The sequence below is a fragment of the Brassica napus genome, chromosome A2, assembly GCF_020379485.1.
Source record: "Brassica napus cultivar Da-Ae chromosome A2, Da-Ae, whole genome shotgun sequence".
Lineage (NCBI taxonomy): Eukaryota > Viridiplantae > Streptophyta > Magnoliopsida > Brassicales > Brassicaceae > Brassica > Brassica napus.
The window spans coordinates 5229055-5248706 of record NC_063435.1 but is presented as its reverse complement, the minus strand read 5'-3'; the positions used below and the strand labels follow the sequence as shown (position 1 = coordinate 5248706).

The following is a 19652-nucleotide window of genomic DNA, read 5'->3' as shown; positions in this document are numbered from 1 at the left end:
CTTCCAAGTGCTTCAGCACACGAAAAACATCCAAACAGTTTCAATTTGTATGGCATCGTTAGCGCAACTAATATAGGCGGAAAAATTATTACTCCTGGTTATGTTGTAAAGTTGCCAATCAGGTAAAATCTCATTATGGTAAATTTATTACTCTCATTATTACCTTATCCATAATGAAAAATCAAAATAAATGCTCTTTTATTTACAAAATGCATTCGTTCCTTTTGTTTCCTCCTCATACACACAAGAAAGAAAAGAATCAAAACAAATAAAATCATTCTTTCTCCTGACTTCTAACTTGGATTCATAAGAGCTTACCTCTTAGATCCCCTCTCCAATTCAAGAACTTCTTCACTTCATCATACAAAACCAAGATTGCAGCCGAACCAATACTCCTAAACATATTCGAAAGCGCTCCACGGTAAAAAGAAGCCAACCCTTCACTCCTATACATGGGATTCTCAATCCCAGACTGCATCATGATCCTCCTCCTAACCGTATCCAACGGGTGAGAAGCCAAACCAGCAAAAGTAGTCACACCCTGAGCCAAAACCCATCTCACCCACAACGCCAGCTCTTTATCCTCCTCAGACAAAACCTCCTTAACCGTATCAAACCCACCAAAGTACAACCCCTCAGAGAAGAGATGATGATTCTTCTCTCGAGAGGTGCTGCTGTTTCGGAGAAGGCCTCTGTAGAGATCCTCAGATAAAAATCGAAACTTTAGTGAAATGCCGACGTGGGTTGGTCTCGATTTGGTTCGATCTGGCATTATCTCAGGAACCCAACACGTCGGAGATATTCTGAAGAACTCCGTCCATGAAGAGAAAAGGTGAGGGAAGGGACTCGAAAACCCAAGCGACGGTTTATAGAATCAAAGAGGAAAAAAGAATAGATAAACTTCCTATCAACTATGTTCAACCAACCTTCCAACATTATATTACCTGATTAATGCGTAGGATTGACGCAAGAACTTGAGAAATGATCACCTAGATCGATTGTAAAGTCGGTGGTTATCCTTATCATGTTACTACACATCTCTACACAGTCTTCCAGAAGTATATAAAATAAAATTACAGTAATTCTTTAGTTTTAGAAGTCTTATATATTGTCTCTAGTCAGATATTTTATGATTAGAAATACATATATCTGTTTTTCAGGTTTGTGTGCTGCAAAGTCTTTTACAAAGAAGGTGCATGTTAATTAATTATGCTTAACATTAATCTCCAATTAGAAAGAAAAAGAGGAAGCACAGATATATGGTGCAATGCTTGCCATAATTTACTAAATTTATGTATGGGTACATATGGTTCAAGTTGATACTTGGAGTTGGTGGACTGCATTTTCATCTAGGAAGATTCTTAGATTTGGTTCATTATTTTCAGTATTAATAACATCAACCATTGTCCATTAATGATGATGCACGTACGTATAGTAATCCTAAATGATTAAAACATTGTCATATAATCCTCTCCGTTCTCATATTCTAATCCTCTTTATATATGAGAACGTATAATCGTAAGATGCAAGTAAAGTTATTGTGTCGTACTAACGTACTTGAGAAGAAAATTTTGGTTGGTCTACAATTAAGAAATTTAAATGCTGATATAATTTTAAATATTTTAAAATAAAATTATATATACCTAAGTTTTTTAGATGTACAATCTATAGTATTTTGTATTTTTTCATATATATAAGTTGTGGTACTTCGGCACAAACCTTAAACGTACAAATATTCCAATAACGTACAAGTATTCCAATAGTATCAACGTGAGCTGGATTAGTGACTTAGTGCTTAAATTAGATAATAGATATATTGTGTCTGTAATTCGGTTTCTGTTGAGAAAAAGGCTTGATGCCATATCTTGCATTAGCAACTTCAGGTACTCCTAACCTAGAGGAATATTTGGATTGAAGGCCCTACACCTTCTGGTTAATATGAAAAACCATATGTTCCAATAGTTAGATACTAGCTATAGATACCCATAAGATATAGGATACTCTTTTCGTTTTCTTGACCCGCTTATGACAAGGAACAAAATTAATATAAGATAACATATTATATAATATATATATATATATCTGACTGTATTATCGTCTATAAAATTAGCAAGGTATAAATTGTAGAATCTTATTTATCTACAAAGTTTATCAGCATGCAATATATAAATGTTTACGTATGTAGAGTTACTTTTTATTATTATTGTATTCTACCGAATTATAAACTAGATTGGGATGATGTCACTGAAAGACTAATTAATAAGTAACAGTCGTAGAAACAGTGGACCACTAAGTTATATAACCACTAAAAATCCTTTTTTCCAACTAATTAGACACTAAATATCTTTCATTTTAAAATTTATGTGCTCAATAAGTGATTCTGTATGAACATATGGCATATGGGTTTTCTGGTCCTAACTGGCGTTCCGTGATTGTTGTAAAAAAAAGACTGGCGTTCCGTGATTGAAATGTAAACAAATAGTTTTCCTTTTACTAAAAGAGAGTAAGACAGTAATTGTTTAGCAATATCTTAAGGGGACTTCTTACCCTGAGAAATATAGAAAAGATAAAAGAACAAGTGGGTGTGGAATGAAATATACATATAGCAAATTTCCATCCACGAATCAAAGAACTTCGATTTCTTCTGTATCCAAAAGAACTCAGAAATTTGCTATTAGTTGGAAAACAAGACATTTCAAGCCTAATTTTAAACGAAGCAAAAAATAAAATAAAAGAAGCATAAATGATATCCAAGCATAACACCTGGAGGAGATAAAAAGCAATCCACAGAAACAAACTAGTGGGTGTTGAAATATATATCTTGTTGAAGAAACTTTCTACCACTTATTATTACACATAGACACACATGGTCTATTTTGCATTCACACACTTTTGGTTTCTTGCATTTCAATGAGTAAACTTTAAACAATATACGAATTAAAGTATGATCATAACTTCAGCTTCACTCTTTGAAAGCTGAAATTATGATTTGGTATAACATATTTAACTTAGGGCCTTATCTAAAAAATGTCTAATAAGAAAATTCTCAAGACATTATTTATTTGGGGAGGGGGGAGGTATACACTTAAACAAGTTTAGTTTATAAAACTCATCACGAAAAATGTTATTAGATCATTTATATAGGAGGAAGCAAAATTTTATCATTTCGGTTTGGGTTCCGTTTGTTTAATTCTGTTTTAGATTTTTTTCAACTGAAGTAAACAATAATTAGTTTGGTTTGGATCGGCTTCGGTTTGGTTTGTATTTGGTTTAGTTTGTGTTCGGCTTGGTATGTGTTTTAGTTCGGCTTAATCGGATTTTCTTAGTTTAATTTTTTTAAAAGAAATTATGTTTTAAAATCTAAACGCATAGTCATGAAATCGTCATTTTTGTGACTATGAAAAATAAACTATATAAATTAAATCTAATATAAAACTGAAACAAAAATCTTAAAAACTCACAATTTTTTTATAAGAAACAATCAAACCAAAGTTAACTAAAGTAAATATAATATTAAAAAACCCAACATCGTTAATAAAGTTAATAGGAGCTTTAGTGTTAAGATTTAGTATATTGCATGTTGTTAGTATGTTTAATTCAAATAGTAATAAAACACATTGGTTTATCGGTTTGGATTGGTTTCGGTTCGGGTTGGGAAAATCTTAAACTAAATTATTTGATAATAAACTTTGGTTCGGTTTGGATCGATTTTGGTTTGGTTTGACTCGGTTTGGTTTTGTTTCTTTGCCCACTCCTAGTTGATAGGATTAATCAAATTAATTTACCGTGTTGATGTAAACAAACTGTGGTTTCCGAAAGGAAAATGTTCTTTTCAGTTTTTGTGTGTACGATCGCGCGCATTTCACCATTTTTAATATAATTTTCAGACAATAAAAAAAGATGTAAACAAACGAAACTAAACTTATAATCATGTAAAGCTGAGATAACTAAGAAAAAATATCACACGTCTAGAACAGCTAACCATTTATTGCTTCCCTTTCGGATTATGAATTTTGCGTAACTATAATATACATAAAATTTTAGGTCTAATTCTCTAAAAGACAATTTTCCGCAAATTTCTATACTAGTCTAATAATAATCAAGAGACATAAAGGCTAAATGTGCGTGAGGATATATAAAGGAGAACTCATAGTCATACTGGTAGCTTTTTGAGTGGAACATTAATCTTGTGTATTTGTATATCTGAAAATAAAATAAATGTATAATAAATGTAGAAAATAAAGGTAAGGTGTCTATAGAATTTTTTCATCTAATTATATTAGTAGATGCTAATTAATTTTATTCAAATCATATTTATCCACTATTTTTGTTTGTAGATAACATTATTTGACAAGTATAGTGATATACTCTTTATATAAAACTATTCGGAGAAAAATATTTGTTTTTATTTTCTCATTGAGAAAGCTAACGCAAAAGAAATTTTCCTTTAATGTATAATAGATTTAAATTTTATTATTATTTGTTTTGGTCTTTTAAGTAAATAGGCCAGTCGACAGCTCTACTTGTGTAAAATGAGCACATCCGTTTTTGTATAAAAAGAACTCCCCACATATAAGTTGTGAAACTATTCACTAACATAGTATTTAATTAAAATGAAATATATGTGAAGTGACGCCAAAAAAGAAAGAAATGTGAACACATAAACTTTAACGAAAAAAATTAATAAGAAAGAATTGGGAAAGGCATAGGCCCACGCTTAGAGAAAAAGAATACAAAAAGAGTTGTGGACTGAAAATGCGCATCGTCATTCATAGTCATACATGCGCACTATTAAACAAATAAAAACATCCCACGAATAAATAAAACAATGAATGGTTCTTGCTTTACATTCCTGACTCTCTGTTTTGATTTGTCAGTGGAATAAAGAGAAATAGAAAATGGGCCCATCTTCGCCATGGGCAACGACCTCTTCCTCATCAACCTCATACCTCTCCGCCCATCATTGCCACGAAGAATCTCTCTCTCTCTCTCTCTCTCTCTCTCTCTAGAAGAAGAAACATCTCCTTAGTGTGTCTCTCTTTCAACAATCTTTACCTTTTTGGTTCTTAGGAAAAAAGCAAAGAAAGAAACAAAGAAAACCCGGAAGAGGAGATTTATATTCCAAGAAGAGAAACTGAGAGCTAGGTTTTTCTTTATGGGCATGCATTTGTAACGTACAAGAGAAAAGAAAGTTGGGTTGTTTTCTTTCATATTTCATTATATATAGTAAGCTTTTTCTTGTTTTTTGTGTGAGTGTGTGTGTTGTTTGAGAATAATGGGTAACTGTTGGTGTAATTTTGAGCCCTTTAATCACAAAGTTTCTGCAAACGCTAAATCAGGTTTCTTTCTTTATCTCTTCTTCTTTCTTATTTTGGTGTTTTGTTTTCTGGAAAATTATACGTTATTAGGCAAAAAAGAGAAAATTATACGTTACTGTTAAGGAAATAAAATTTAATATTCTTTTACTTTCCTGGTTCACTCTATTTATGCTCTGTTAATATACCTCTTTTCTGGGTTTTTTTCTGGATTAAGGTTTTTTATTTTCCTCGTGTCTCTATATTCTCTAAGTTTGGACTTATTTGTATATATTTTTGAACCAAGTTTAATCTGCGGTGTTCTTTGTTCTATAGTCTCCTTCCATTTCATCTCTCTCTTCTTTATCAGAGTGGTTTATGCTTTTGTTTTCTTCTAGATTGGTCCCTTCAAAAGTCACGTTTTTAATCATACATTCTATGTTGTTGGACTTTATTTAGACCCCCTAGAAGAATATTTCCAAAATCAATCAACTCCACAACATGTAAAAGTAGAATCTTTAACTCTATCCGCAGAATCGAAACAATGGATATATTTTGTATTTTTGAACAGAATCACCTAAAGACCAGAGTCCAAGACAAGAAGAGACGTATATTAAAGAAGTTCAAAAGCTGCCATCAAACCCAAAAGAAGTAGAAGATCTAAGACGTGACTCAGCTACGAATCCTCTGACAGCTTTCACATACGATGAGCTTAAGAACATTACAGGTAACTTCAGACTAGACAAAGTTCTCGGCGGCGGTGGATTTGGAAGTGTCTACAAAGGTTTTATTAAAGAGGAATTGGGTGATCAAAAGGTTCCTCAACCACTCCCTGTAGCAGTTAAAGTTCACGACGGCGATAATAGCTATCAAGGTCACAGAGAATGGCTGGTTAGTATAGTGTCTCTGTCTTTTGCTTGTATCCCAAGTTTCAGATAATGGACCGAGATTATTATCTACTGTGTTGATGTTGTGTAGGCAGAGGTGATATTCTTGGGACAGCTTTCACATCCTAACTTAGTAAAATTGATCGGTTATTGCTGTGAGGATAATCACAGGGTGCTAATTTACGAGTACATGGCTCGTGGTAGCGTGGAGAATAATCTTTTCTCAAGTGAGTTTTAGAATTTTTACACTTACATGTCTATCTTGCATGGAAATCACTCGTGAATGGATTATACTTCTTGGTAGGAGTGTTGCTTCCTCTTTCATGGGCCATTAGAATGAAGATTGCATTCGGTGCAGCCAAAGGACTAGCCTTTCTTCATGAAGCAAAGAAACCAGTCATATATCGCGATTTCAAAACCTCCAACATTCTTCTAGATATGGTTAGTACTTAGTAATATTACTACGAGTAGTATAACATGGAGGTTTCATATTAGTGTTTGTAACAGGAATACAATGCAAAGTTATCTGACTTTGGACTCGCTAAAGACGGTCCTGTAGGAGATAAATCTCACGTTTCCACACGTATAATGGGAACTTACGGCTATGCAGCTCCTGAATACATCATGACTGGTAAGTTTCCTCATAGATACCATTTTAGTATTGTGATATCAGAATCTTTATGATCATATATCTGACAACTTTCTTGGTGCACAGGTCATTTGACACCAGGGAGTGATGTGTACAGCTTCGGTGTAGTTCTTCTAGAGCTTCTTACAGGGAGAAAATCATTAGACAAGTCACGGCCTACGCGTGAGCAAAACCTTATAGATTGGGCTCTTCCATTGCTGAAAGAGAAGAAGAAAGTGTTGAACATTGTAGACCCTAGAATGAACTGTGAATACCCTGTTAAGTCGGTTCAAAAGGCTGCAATGTTAGCTTACCATTGCCTTAACCGGAACCCTAAGGCTCGGCCTTTAATGAGGGACATAGTGGATACTTTGGAGCCTCTTCAGGCGACAGAAGAGGAGGCCTTACTTGTCCCCACTGTTCAGAAAGCAGCTATCACCATTATAGACGAATTTCCTAAGAACGGGTTGAAGAAAGTTGAAGACCTGAAGAAGGTTGAAGAGTTAAAGAAGGTTGACGAGGTGAAGAAGGTCACTGAAGATGATGATAATTGATGTCACATAGTATTTGATCACTTGGTTTCTATTACTATTTTCTTAACGTACAGTTTCAAAAGTAAAAACAAGATTGTGTTTGTGTGTATCTTGACAAAATACTGATTAAGAGAGCTTTTAACCTAAGTGTGTAAGTCCAATGTTGTATGTAGAATAAAAGCTGTTTGCCATATCTAGCATCCACCTCAGGTTTCATGTACGTCTGTTATTTCGTATGGCCCAATAAAAGATGGGCCTCAAATAGGTTCGTCAATGCAACTTATTAATCACAAAAGTTTTGACGATCTGATTCAGATTGGTCAAACATATTGATTCTAAAATCACAGGTCAATTGACTCACTCTAGCTATATGTATGAATATTCTGAGAATTAATAATTTAATTTGTTTGATATACCTGTGTTTGGAGGCGGATTTCACTCTCTTCCAGATCCAGTCTGAAAGTCCGATCCAGTGTCGCTATGACCTAGAAAAATATGATGGTCAAAGGCCTATCCTTAACTGATATAACAATCTATGTCGAGTTGACATGGTCAAACTAAAACATAAAAAATAAAAACATGTCAAATGATCATAAAGGCACCAGATACTCACCGGAGATCTCGTCATAGTTATGATTCACACCATCAATATATAAAAGGGAACCACGAAGAAGAAAAGAGGATCTGATTCTTCATATCGAAATTATAGTCTTATACTTTTACATTATCTTATTAATTGATACTCCGTCCGTTTCAAAATGACATATGTTTTAAAAAAAACAATTGTTTCTAAAAATACATATTTTACATTTTCAATACATGTAATAATGATAAATTATGAACTTCAAAAATAGTAACTGTATTCACTGAACTTTGATTAGTTAAAAATTATGGAAAATTACTAATCACAAAAAATAATATATTTATAATCAAAAATTTACGTGTTTTCTTGATATGTGTGATAACTCCAAAACATACATTATGTTGAAATGGAGAGATATCATTTAACTTTCCACAGTAGTCTCTTCTTACATTTTCAATAAAACATACACTTTTTATACTTACTCATATACCTTTTCTAAATTATTTCTTATACACATTAACAAAATTCTGTACCAAGTGGATTTTGAGATTCATTAATAGGATTGTTATTTATTCGCAAACCAAAACACTAACATAAGGTTCATAAACGTATAAATGTAAAAATAGCATTTATTTCATCTTATCAGACTTCACAGTTCACACTGCCCATATTAGTCTTTCTGATTTTAGATGAAACAAATACAAACCTTAACGGATTCCTCCGACCCCTAATAGATCAAGGAGCTCCAGAACCCAACAGCGACGCTACTTGTGATCCATTCTCCTACCATGATTAATCAATTCCGTAAGTGGAAAGGTGAAGTCATTCTTTTAACTATTTGCGTTCTTTTTGGGACAAAGCCAAGCTCCACACTCTTTTGAGCTATTTTTCATAGTAAATTGTTGCGAATAATCAATCCCTCAAAATAGATTTTTGTTACACGCTTTTCAGTTATATTATAACAACCCTGAATGATTTTCCTTCTTCCGTCCAGGAAATTTTTTCTTCCATATTTCCATTTTGGTTGGACATTCTTCCTAGCTAACATTCCATTTGACATCTAATTTATTTGAAGGGAAGTTGGGAATATTGTTAGGAGCCAAAGGGATGGGCAATATAGCCCATTATAAATAAATACATAATTGATCGTCTTATCTTGACACATCCATAATGTGGGCACATATATCTCAATTCCCATGCGTCTCTCAGGCTACCTTTTGTTTTTTTTTTCACATCTTTATTGATGGTTAGATATGTCGTTATTAATTACAAAATATTCTTATCTATCCCAATCCAACGACCGTAGTTATGAACTGATAATTTTGAGTCCAGCTAATAAGTATTGGATCACGCTGATATTACTTGGATAACCCGAAAGTGTAGGCCAGTCGGGAACAGCCTATTTAATGACTTTAAAGAAAAATCTACAGATATGGATCCACATACGGCCCTCCCTAGTTTCCATGTAATTTGGTCTATTGTATGGTGTGAAATGGGTGATGAGCTGAGATGTTTAGGGTAAGTTGTAGCCTATTACGACAAACTATCGAAGCCTGTATCATACCGGTCCACCAAAGACTACTAATTTTCTATAACTTGTCGTTTTTAATAAGGTTTCAGATGAGAGGTTTCTGCTAAGTCAAATCTCATCATATCATTTTCAAAAGAGTAACGATGTGATGGTAGGGTGTAACTACCCCCATCAAAGCCCCAGTTTAAAACAGTTGAGTCTATTTTCCATACAAAAGTTTGTCTTTTTCTCAACATTATATTGACATCATGTGATGCTACATAATATAGGGTCCCAATACTTTATACCCACAAAAGCTCAAATTATACTGGTTGCTAGATAGTAATAATATATATTTAATGATGGGACAATGCGATGATAGACTATAAATGAAGCGATGATCAAATATTTCACTTAAATTTCGTTTTGAAACTGCCTTACAAAATGATAGTTTGGCTAAGTGTGATTTTTTGTTTATTCACATCCGCTTCCTCAACTTCATCGGATGATCCGGTAAAGTGTGAGTTCGGAAACACAATGTGCACGGTTACGAATTCTTACGGAGCCTTTCCCGACCGCTCTATATGCGAAGCGGCCAAGGTGGAGTACCCGAAGACCGAGGCTGAACTCGTCTCTGTGGTAGCTGCAGCCACTAGAGCCGGTCAAAAAATGCGGGTCGTGACTCGGTACTCACACAGCATCCCCAAGCTCGTTTGCACTGACGGCAAAGACGGGATTCTCATAAGCACCAAGTTTCTAAACAACGTGGTGCGAGCAGACCGGGAAGCCAAAACATTGACGGTTGAAAGCGGCGTGACACTAAGACAGCTGATTGGAGAAGCGGCTAAGCTGGAGCTCGCTTTACCATATGCACCGTATTGGTGGGGACTTACGGTTGGAGGGATAATGGGGACAGGTGCTCACGGAAGTTCGCTTTGGGGTAAAGGAAGTGCGGTTCATGATTATGTGACTGAGATAAGAATAGTGAGTCCCGGTTCGGTTTCTGATGGGTATGTCAAGGTTCGTGTTCTCAGTGAGTCTATGAATCCTGAAGCATTTCAGGCAGCCAAAGTTTCTTTAGGCGTTCTTGGTGTTATCTCCCAGGTATATAAATATATCTATACTATTTTTGACAAGTCAATTTTAATTGTCGAATTCACGTTAAAAAGGTCAATTAGACAGATACTTTTAATAAACTAAATTTATTATGGTCAATTGTCATTATTAATTTCTTAATTATAATATATTTTAGTTTTTGTAAATAAAAATAAAAATATTATTTGACAAATCTTTTTACAAGTCGCATTCATGTTAAATTTTTTAAAATTAATATATATATATAGATATTAATAAAAAAATATTAATAATTAACTATTTTCTAAATATTAAAGTTAGCAGTATAATCAATTATACATGATAGATATATAGTTTTCTTTAAAACTAATTTTTAGTAATTGATTTATAGTCTATACTAAACAAATACATTATTAAATATTTTGTAATCAACAGCTCTATTTTTATTTTATTAAAATAAAATAATCAGAAAATAATAAGAAAATGATAAGAAAATATGAAGAAAATATTTTTACTACATGAGTATATTTTGATCAAATAATTAAAAAGAATATATTCTACTTAAGTTTTATACATATAAATTATAAAACGTCTAAACATTCTAAACAATTGGAAGTGAAATATTAACCAATTATTATTATAAATATTAACCAGTTATTATTATAAATATTAACCAGTTATTATTATAAATATTAACCAATTATTATTATTTATTTATTTTTAAATATCTATGTAAGTGCATGAGTTATCAAATTATTATTGGTTATGTATGCTAATGCAACTCCCAATTTATTGTTATTTTTTGTTTCCACTTTTCTCTAGAACAACATATATCAAACTATATAATTTTATTAGTTTTCTTACAAATCTATGAAGATGAAACAAACCAACTGCAATAAAAATAATAATCTCGTTTAAACATATTTAAAACCAAAACAAACTATGGTTAAATTTGGAAAAATAAATGCTATCAAAATACCTAAAATGAATATCTGAACCATCTTAATTACTATACTTTGAATATATTTAACTAAGATAACATTATAATGATATTTAACATTCTATCTATTTTTATACATATAAATTACAAAACAATTTAAAACTCATACACCAAAAAAATCATAACATTAATATTTGGTTATTTTGTAAATGTGAATCACCTAGTTTTTGAAATGTTTGAAGGTAACTTTCGTATTGCAACCAATGTTCAAGAGATCGTTAACTTATGTTATGAGAAAGGATTCGGATTTTGGAGATCAAGCCGTGACTTTTGGGGAAAACCACGAGTTTGCAGATTTCATATGGTTACCGAGCCAAGGCAGAGTTGTGTATCGAATGGACGATAGAGTTCCTTTCAACACTTCTGGCGATGGCTTGTTCGAATTTTTCCCATTCCGTCCGCAACTCTCCACAGCCTTAGCCGTCAACAGATTAGTAGGTTGATTCTTTATTATTAATGATATTTAACATTAATTATTATATATCTTTTGCACAATTATAATGTTTCTTCTATATATTTGCTTTCATTGTATGCAGAGGAGAGTGAAGAGGCATCTGCAGATTCAAACAGGAGGTGTGTGAGAACAGAGGAAACATCTTCATTCTTGTTTTCAATCTCATATGGTGTGACTAACAATGGTAATTTATTGACTTGCTTATACATCTAAGATTCTTTGCATACAAAATTGACTACAGTTTTATCAATTTTTTTGAGAACAAATTGACTAAAGTTTTATCAATATTTCACTTATAATTTCTACCACAGGCCTTATATTTACAGGCTATCCGGTTATAGGAAGCCAAGACCGTATGATGTCGTCCGGTTCGTGTCTAGACAGCATTCAGGATGGATTGATCACAGCTTGTCCGTGGGACCCACGCATAAACGGAGAGTTTTTTCACCAAACAACGTTAAGTGTTCCTCTCACACATGTCAAAGATTTCATCAACGACATCAAAGCACTTGTGAAGATTGAACCAAAATCTCTCTGCGTCCTTGAAGGCAGCAACGGTATTTTAATGCGCTATGTCACATCCTCCCCTGCTTTTCTCGGGAAAGAGAAGAAAGCTTTAGACTTTGACCTAACTTACTACCGAAGCAAAGATGATCCCTTGACACCGCGTCTCTATGAGGACTATGTCGAAGAGATCGAGCAAATGGCCTTATTAAAATACGAGGCGTTACCACATTGGGGGAAGAATAGGAATATAGCATTTGATGGTGTCATTAGAAAATATAAAAATGCAAATGCGTTTTTGAAAGTAAAGGAGAGGTTGGATCCGTTGGGGTTGTTTTCTACAGAGTGGACCGATCAGATTCTAGGGTTAAAAGGAAACGTAACGATAGTGAAACAAGGATGTGCTTTGGAAGGGCTGTGTATTTGTTCGGAGGATTCTCATTGTGCTCCCAACAAAGGTTATATGTGTCGGCCAGGTAAAGTCTATAGAGAAGCGAGGGTTTGTACTCGAGTAAGCGCTTGAAACTGATTATTTCCAAACTACTAAAAACTTTGTGGTGAATTTCACCACCTCAGATTACCCCTACGTTTTGTTTTTTAGCATGTTGATTTGTTGATCATTGATTAAATAACCTATACCAAATACCAGCAATATATATCAAGTATGGTATTGTATGTTATACCAACAATGTATAATACATATTAATATTTAAACAGAATCATAATATGAAATTATTTGACAAAAACAATACTACTCTCTCCGTTTCTAAATGATCATGTTTTAGAAAAATATTTAGTTTCTAAAAGATCAATATTTTACATTTCAATGTATGTAATAATGTCAAATTGTCAACTTCAAAAACATTAATTGTGTTTACTAAATTTTGATTGGTTAAAAATCATAGGAAATAGCTAAACACGAAAAGTAATATATTTATTATCATAAATTTACGTGTTTTCTTAATAAATGTGAAAATTCTAAAACATGGATCATTCTGAAATGGAAAAAGTATATAACAAAATAGTCTATTCGTTTCAATATAGATGATATTTTAGAAGAAGTATTTTGTTTCAATTTACATGAAGTTTTGAGGTTTTAAGGTTAATTTTAATTTTATTGGAAATTGTTCAACCAATTAGATTTTTCAGTTTTTTTTATCATTGGGTAAATTATTTTAAAATTATTTATTTAAAAATAATTTTTTTTAAAAATCTAACTTTCTTAATCTTTGTGCACTAAATTAGAACATCAAGTATTATGAACGGAGTGAATAGAAAATAGAGGTTGAAAAAAAAAATAGGGATCGGTCTTCAAATTACCAGTGTATTTAAAACCATAAACATTAAATACACAAATAAATTTGCGTAAAACTTATTAGTGATGTGTCAGACTCATATGAGAATTAGATAAGTAAAAACCTTATACCTTCCTTAAACACGTGGTAGACCGGCAGTGTGGCAGTAGACCAAAAATAATAAAGTGTAACCGTAATGACCAGATCATATGTAATGTAATTAAACACATAATATTAAAGTCAAACGAAACTGTAACGCCTAATGATGAATATGTTGATTTGATCAACGATTCCATGTGGAAGCAGGAAGTTACAGAGGCTGATTAAGATTATATTGCGTGTGACCTGATTCTTTACAAAAGGCCTACTATAATGGGCCTACCACTTTAGGAAAAAACCAATAAGCCATTATAACGAGCGAAAAAATGTTATATTGATCAAACTTTTGAACGTGAAAACTGACAAAAATGATTGTGTGTTTACAAGAAGCTCGTACGTGTGTAGTGTAGAGTAGAGTTGGTGAGGTTTAGGATTTAAGTTGAGACTTTCAAATTCACTCTGTTTAGGTGAATAACCGATTGAACGGCTAGATTCAATCAAAAACTATGATGATGCGATCCTAAAGCGCTACACTTTGTAGTTGAACAAGTACACTTTAGTTGTCTTGGTTCCTTGAAGCTTCTTTCTCCATTTTGAGCTGTTCTAAAATCCAGTAATACGAATCTATGACGAGAATAATTTCTTACAACATTTTCAAAGTCAATTCATACTTTAAAAGTTGCAAGTGGGTTCCATTATGACTCATAATTCGTAATCTTATTTATGGGGTTGTTCAAAACTTTTTACTGTAAAACAACAACTTGGAGTTTTAATGGAGAGAAAATATGGAAGGTAGTGAGTTTTAGAGAAACTTCGTTCTAACATTATAGTTTTAAGTTCAATTTGATAGAATATTATTGATGATAACAACTTTAGAGCATTTTTAAGTCAATCATGCATCAGAATCTGCGAGTTAGAATCTGATTGGCTCGACAAACATACAGACATATATCAAACCCTTTTCTAAAAAGAACATACAAACAAACATATAGTTTGGCTGTCTTCTCAAGATCGAAGTAAGTGATCTTTGATCTGAGAATTGAGTAGAACATTTGTAGCTTGTGTATGTTTGATTGTAATAATTAAATTGATTCTGTGAGCTATGCAAATTAGGGTTCCAGTGGAGCTTTGTCACCGTTTGTAGCCATTTTCTTTATCCCCGCTAGCTATTTATTTTTCAAGATTATCATTTTTTGAATAATCTACTAATAATAGCAATCCCAATTAATTCCAAAGGTTGTGTGCTTTTATAAAAAACCCAATTTTTGTTAAAAGTTGTGTTTGTTCACTAAGGTGTCTTTTGATTAAAATTTATATCTCTTCAATATGAAACTATTGTAAAACTTTATGAATAAATGTGAGAGTTATTACTGCACAAAAGGAGACAAACACCACACCAATGTTGGTCGAATAAATGAGTTCCCAAGTACGTTAGGATACGCTTTATGTATTAAGAATCGTAATATGTTATTCATTTAATTATTCATTTAGAGTCATGAGAAAGAAGAGACACAATACTTAACGGAAGAGACACAACTCTTAAGGAAGAGACACAACTCTTTGTCTAGTTCTTTTGTACTGTTTCGAATCTATTTAAGGTGTTGTCATTGTCCTGTAAACAAAAATAATTATTTCTCACACAGTAAAAAGTAAAGTTTGTGTTATTGAAGAGAGCACCGTGATATTGATAATCACAAGTTTGTGATATTGATAATCACAAGATTGTGATATTGCAAACTGTTTTTACTATGTTATCACAGAACAAAACAGAGTCTAGAATCCTTAACAACCAAAAACGATGTGGGACAACTCCGATAACCATAGGAAGAAGAACCATGTTAATATCACTGCCATAGATATCGATAACCGGTCAAAACCACCATGGATCCAAAAATATGCAAAAAGGTGACATCGATTGAAGAAATTCAAACTCGCCAATATTGTCATGAAGACTGTAGATGTGTTACGACTAAAAACGAAAGAAAGCAAGAAAAGCGGTAGTTACATAGGTCGCGTCTTTATTGCTCAGAGAGAAAACGGTTATATGTTTTGATATCCCCTACCTTCCATTTAGAATAGTTTTAGTTTAAAAAAATTGTTAAAATATCCAAATTAGTGTCTTTCTCTAATTATGTGTATTTTCATTATGCAATATTTATAAGGACAAGTCTCATAAATAGACCATTTTCAAGTTTTGGTCACAAAAATAGACCACAAGGAGAGAAATGACCAAAATATTTTATTTAATATGTAAAAGGACATTAATACCCTAGATATATAAAAAATAAATAAAAAAATATTTTTTTTTATAGTTTTAGATTATATGTTTTCAAATTTGAACTTTTTTTATAAATTTCTTTTTTTTTCCTGAAAAATGGTCTATGAATGTGTCTTTTTTTATTTGTTCAATTTTACATACTATCATTTTATATTCTATCGTCTTTTGTAGTAAAAAATCATTTATCAGCCAACTTTCACAAACTAATTTTAATGAAAAATAATTTATACTACCGCACTAACACAATTCTGAATTTTTGAATTATAATTTATCTTTTCATTTATAAAAATTCCTTGCTAACTGTATCTATGTTTTTCATAAATCTAAGCATTCTAACCACTCCATGTAATCATTCTTTTACCATACATATATTTTATGTGATTTCAAAGAAATCAAAGAAAATATATAAAATATGGCATATTTTTTTTTACGAAATGAGTTCCCATGCGATATCGCACAGATTCCTTGCCTAGTGAATATAAATACAATTGATCAAAAAAGAAGAAGAATATAAATACAATTATATGAAAACTGTAAATTATAAAATTGTAGATATATTTTTATCATAAATTGTGAATGATACTACAATTGTTCAGTTACAAAAAAAATTTCAATTTTGTAAAGCGTTTGTAATAGTCTTTAAATATTTAAAGCATGCGTATAAATATTTAACACATATCTACGTGTGTATGTCTGTATATATAAAGAGAAGAAGAAAGTAATTAAATAAAAAGAAAGAAAAAAGGGACAGAAACGTACCCAAAAGTGTTGTAAAAAAAAAACGTACCCAATTGTCCAAAAAAAAAAAAAATCGTACCCAAAAGAAGTAAGAGAGAAGAGACTTTATAAGTTTGTGACCCACAAGACCTTTCCATTTTCATGCACTCCTTTTTTTATTTTAATTCATTTCTTCTCATCATTTTTATGTATACTTTCTTCTTATTTAATTTAATTCAATTTGATTTCATTTAATTTAGTTCTCCTGTTCTCATAAGAAAATAAAATCAAAAGATCCGATTTTTTTTTCACTGTCTTTTTTATTTCATTGTCTCTCAAAAATACTATAGTCTCTTGTACAAGACACTTTCTCTTATCTTTTAATTTTCTCCATTTTTTGTTTTTTTTTTGTTTAATGGGTGAGAGATTCATTAGAGCATCTCCAATGAAACTCTATAATTCCTCTATAAGTTATTAGTTATTTTTGGTTTATTTTCAATCTAACAAAGAGAATTATTGATAAGAAATTGAAAATACAACTACTGAGTAATTTCAAATTAAATCATACTTTAAATAGTTAGTATGTTCCATTGTGACTCATATCTTTCCTATAACCTACCGTTTTTGGGTTTTGTTCATAATATTTTTCTATAAAACTACAATGTAGAGTTTTAAAGTTGATAACAAGTTACTTTAGTTGTCTTGGTTCCTTGAAGCTTCTTTCTACCATTTTGGTTTGTTCTTAAATCCAGTAATACGAATTTATGACGAGAAAAAACTCTACAACATTTTCAAAGTCCGTTCATACTTTAAAAAGTTGCAAGTGGGTTCCGTTATGATTGCAAAGTTGGAGTTTTAAAGGAGAGAAAAAAATGAAGGGAATGAGAGCTACTCAGTTGTCTTTCTTGAAATTTCGTTCACATTTTAGTTTTTTTTTTTTTTTTTTGGTTTAAATGTTAAGATTTATACCTTTTTCGTTTTTTAGAGTTTTACAATGCTGAGGGAACTCAGCTTATTACACAGAAACAAAAGAGAGAGGAGCAGAAAAGAGGAGAAATAAAGAGAGAGTAAGATCAACTGTAGGGGGTGATGAAGCAGAAATACAACTCAAGCAGAGAAGGAGATCGAGCAGTGTTAGCCGGTGAAGAAAGAGACAGTAGCCTATCCCTCAAATGACGATCCACCACTCTATAAAAAGCCTCCTGATTTGAAGCCTCTCCTCTGAAGATACGGGCATTACGCTCTCGCCAAAGATTATAAATGATGACTTGGTTTAGGAGCTTCAAGACTGGAACTGTGAGCGGTGTTTGCGAGCGCTGGAACTGCTGGCAAAGGCCCGCGACATCCTGTAGGGAAGCTGGAGGAGACGCCATGTACCTGCCACAGAAACGAGACCAAGTAGCAACCGCAAAGGAACATTCGAAAAATAAATGCCTGATGGTCTCATCAGCATTAGAGCAAAGAGCACAACCTGGTTGGATAGCTAGTCCCCAGGAGATCAAACGGTCTCGAGTAGGTAACCTTCCAAGGAACGCAGTCCAGGTAATGAAGGAACAACGAGGAATCTCCTCTTTAAACCAAATCACTGAGTGCCAAGACACATTTTAGTTTTAGGTTCAGTGTGATAGGCTATTATTGATGATAACAACTTTAGAGCATTTTTAAGTCAATCATGCATCTAAATCTGCGAGTTAGAATCTGATTGGCTCGACAAACATACAAACATATAGAGCAAACCCTTGTTTTCAAAAAAAGAACAGGCAAACAAACATATAGTTTATCGTAGCAAGTGATTTGTGATCTGAGAATTGATTAGAATATTGTAGCTTGTGTAGATCGCGTGACAATGAAAAAGATGTTTGATTGCAATAAATTGATAGATGTGAGCTATATAGGGTTTCAGTGGAGCTTTGTCACCGTTGGCTATTTTTTTTTTTTTTTGTAAGCTTCCGTTGGCTATTTTTTCAAGAACGAACGTAAATATTCTTCTTCTTATTACGGCGAATGATTTGTAACCAGTGCCGGCTTTGGGGCGGTGCTGAAGGTGCAAATGCACTGGTTCCTTATTTTCATTAGAATTTCTTACTTGTTTTAGGGTCTTTATTTTTTGAATTTTACTTGTTTTAGGGCCCTGATTTGTTTTGAGTTTTACCCTTTTTAAGGTTCTGATTTTTTGAATTCTTTAAAATCAAGGATCTAGTTTTTAAAATCATGTATATACACAGGTAAAATTTATTGTATGGTATAGAACCCACATATATTTTAAGCCGGGCCTGTTTGTAACATTTAAAAGAATTATTTTTTGAAAGAAACTAGCTAGTTATATCTACTTGATCTGTTAGTTTGTAATTAGTTTGCTCTAGACATTTCAGTTTAGAAGTCTCCAACTTAGGATAACAATTAGCCAAAATTTCATTCAGTTTCAACCACTTTTACGAAATTTTCAAATCAATTTTTGAATAATGAATAGAAAGTTAATTTGTGTTGTGTTTCAAAAAGAACATAAAGTTAATTATATGAAAGTGTTTAAATTATAAATTGTAGATATATTTATGATAAACAACTGTGAATGAAATACTACAACTTTGTAAAGCCGCTAAAGCGTTTGCAATCTATATTATTAAAAGAGAAACATTCTGAAAAAATCTACTTATAAAAGGTTGTTGGACCCTTTCATTAGATTAACATTTTTTGGTATTCTCTTATTTATCTCTAACAATAAGTAACTCAATATTCAATAACATTATATACCATATCATTCACCTATTTTTACTCCTTCTATGAGTTAATCATATA

At 32.3% G+C, this 19652-nt stretch overlaps 3 protein-coding genes across 3 annotated transcripts; 2 read left to right on the top strand and 1 right to left on the bottom strand.

Moving 5' to 3' along the window:
• Positions 1-304: 304 nt before the first annotated feature.
• Positions 305-772, bottom strand: LOC106408376 (probable ADP,ATP carrier protein At5g56450). Its single transcript, XM_013849166.2, has one exon. It carries the CDS (start codon positions 770-772, stop codon positions 305-307), a length of 468 nt encoding a protein of 155 aa, XP_013704620.1.
• Positions 773-4769: 3997 nt separating this feature from the next.
• On the top strand, positions 4770-7535 carry LOC106389504 (probable serine/threonine-protein kinase PBL16). The gene is made up of 6 exons (XM_013829772.3): positions 4770-5339; positions 5866-6185; positions 6273-6408; positions 6486-6622; positions 6689-6812; positions 6897-7535. Exons 1-6 carry the CDS (start codon positions 5276-5278, stop codon positions 7361-7363), a joined length of 1248 nt encoding a protein of 415 aa, XP_013685226.2. The 5' UTR covers positions 4770-5275; the 3' UTR covers positions 7364-7535.
• Positions 7536-7775: 240 nt separating this feature from the next.
• LOC106418293 (probable L-gulonolactone oxidase 4) lies at positions 7776-13175 on the top strand. The gene is made up of 4 exons (XM_013858966.3): positions 7776-10539; positions 11692-11947; positions 12046-12147; positions 12275-13175. The coding sequence occupies exons 1-4, from the start codon at positions 9880-9882 to the stop codon at positions 12988-12990; spliced, it is 1734 nt and encodes a 577-aa protein (XP_013714420.2). The 5' UTR covers positions 7776-9879; the 3' UTR covers positions 12991-13175.
• Positions 13176-19652: the final 6477 nt, after the last annotated feature.

What these genes read in the sequence shown, in the direction of transcription:
- LOC106389504 (XM_013829772.3), top strand. Translation starts at nt 5,276, where the DNA reads ATGGGTAACTGTTGGTGTAATTTTGAGCCCTTTAATCACAAAGTTTCT. An exon ending in AAGGTCACAGAGAATGGCTG is followed by an intron (nt 6,186 to 6,272) that starts GTTAGTATAGTG and finishes GATGTTGTGTAG; the next exon opens with GCAGAGGTGATATTCTTGGG. An exon ending in CCAACATTCTTCTAGATATG is followed by an intron (nt 6,623 to 6,688) that starts GTTAGTACTTAG and finishes TGTTTGTAACAG; the next exon opens with GAATACAATGCAAAGTTATC.
- LOC106418293 (XM_013858966.3), top strand. Translation starts at nt 9,880, where the DNA reads ATGATAGTTTGGCTAAGTGTGATTTTTTGTTTATTCACATCCGCTTCC. An exon ending in TTCTTGGTGTTATCTCCCAG is followed by an intron (nt 10,540 to 11,691) that starts GTATATAAATAT and finishes AAATGTTTGAAG; the next exon opens with GTAACTTTCGTATTGCAACC. An exon ending in AGCCGTCAACAGATTAGTAG is followed by an intron (nt 11,948 to 12,045) that starts GTTGATTCTTTA and finishes CATTGTATGCAG; the next exon opens with AGGAGAGTGAAGAGGCATCT.
- LOC106408376 (XM_013849166.2), bottom strand. Translation starts at nt 772, where the DNA reads ATGCCAGATCGAACCAAATCGAGACCAACCCACGTCGGCATTTCACTA.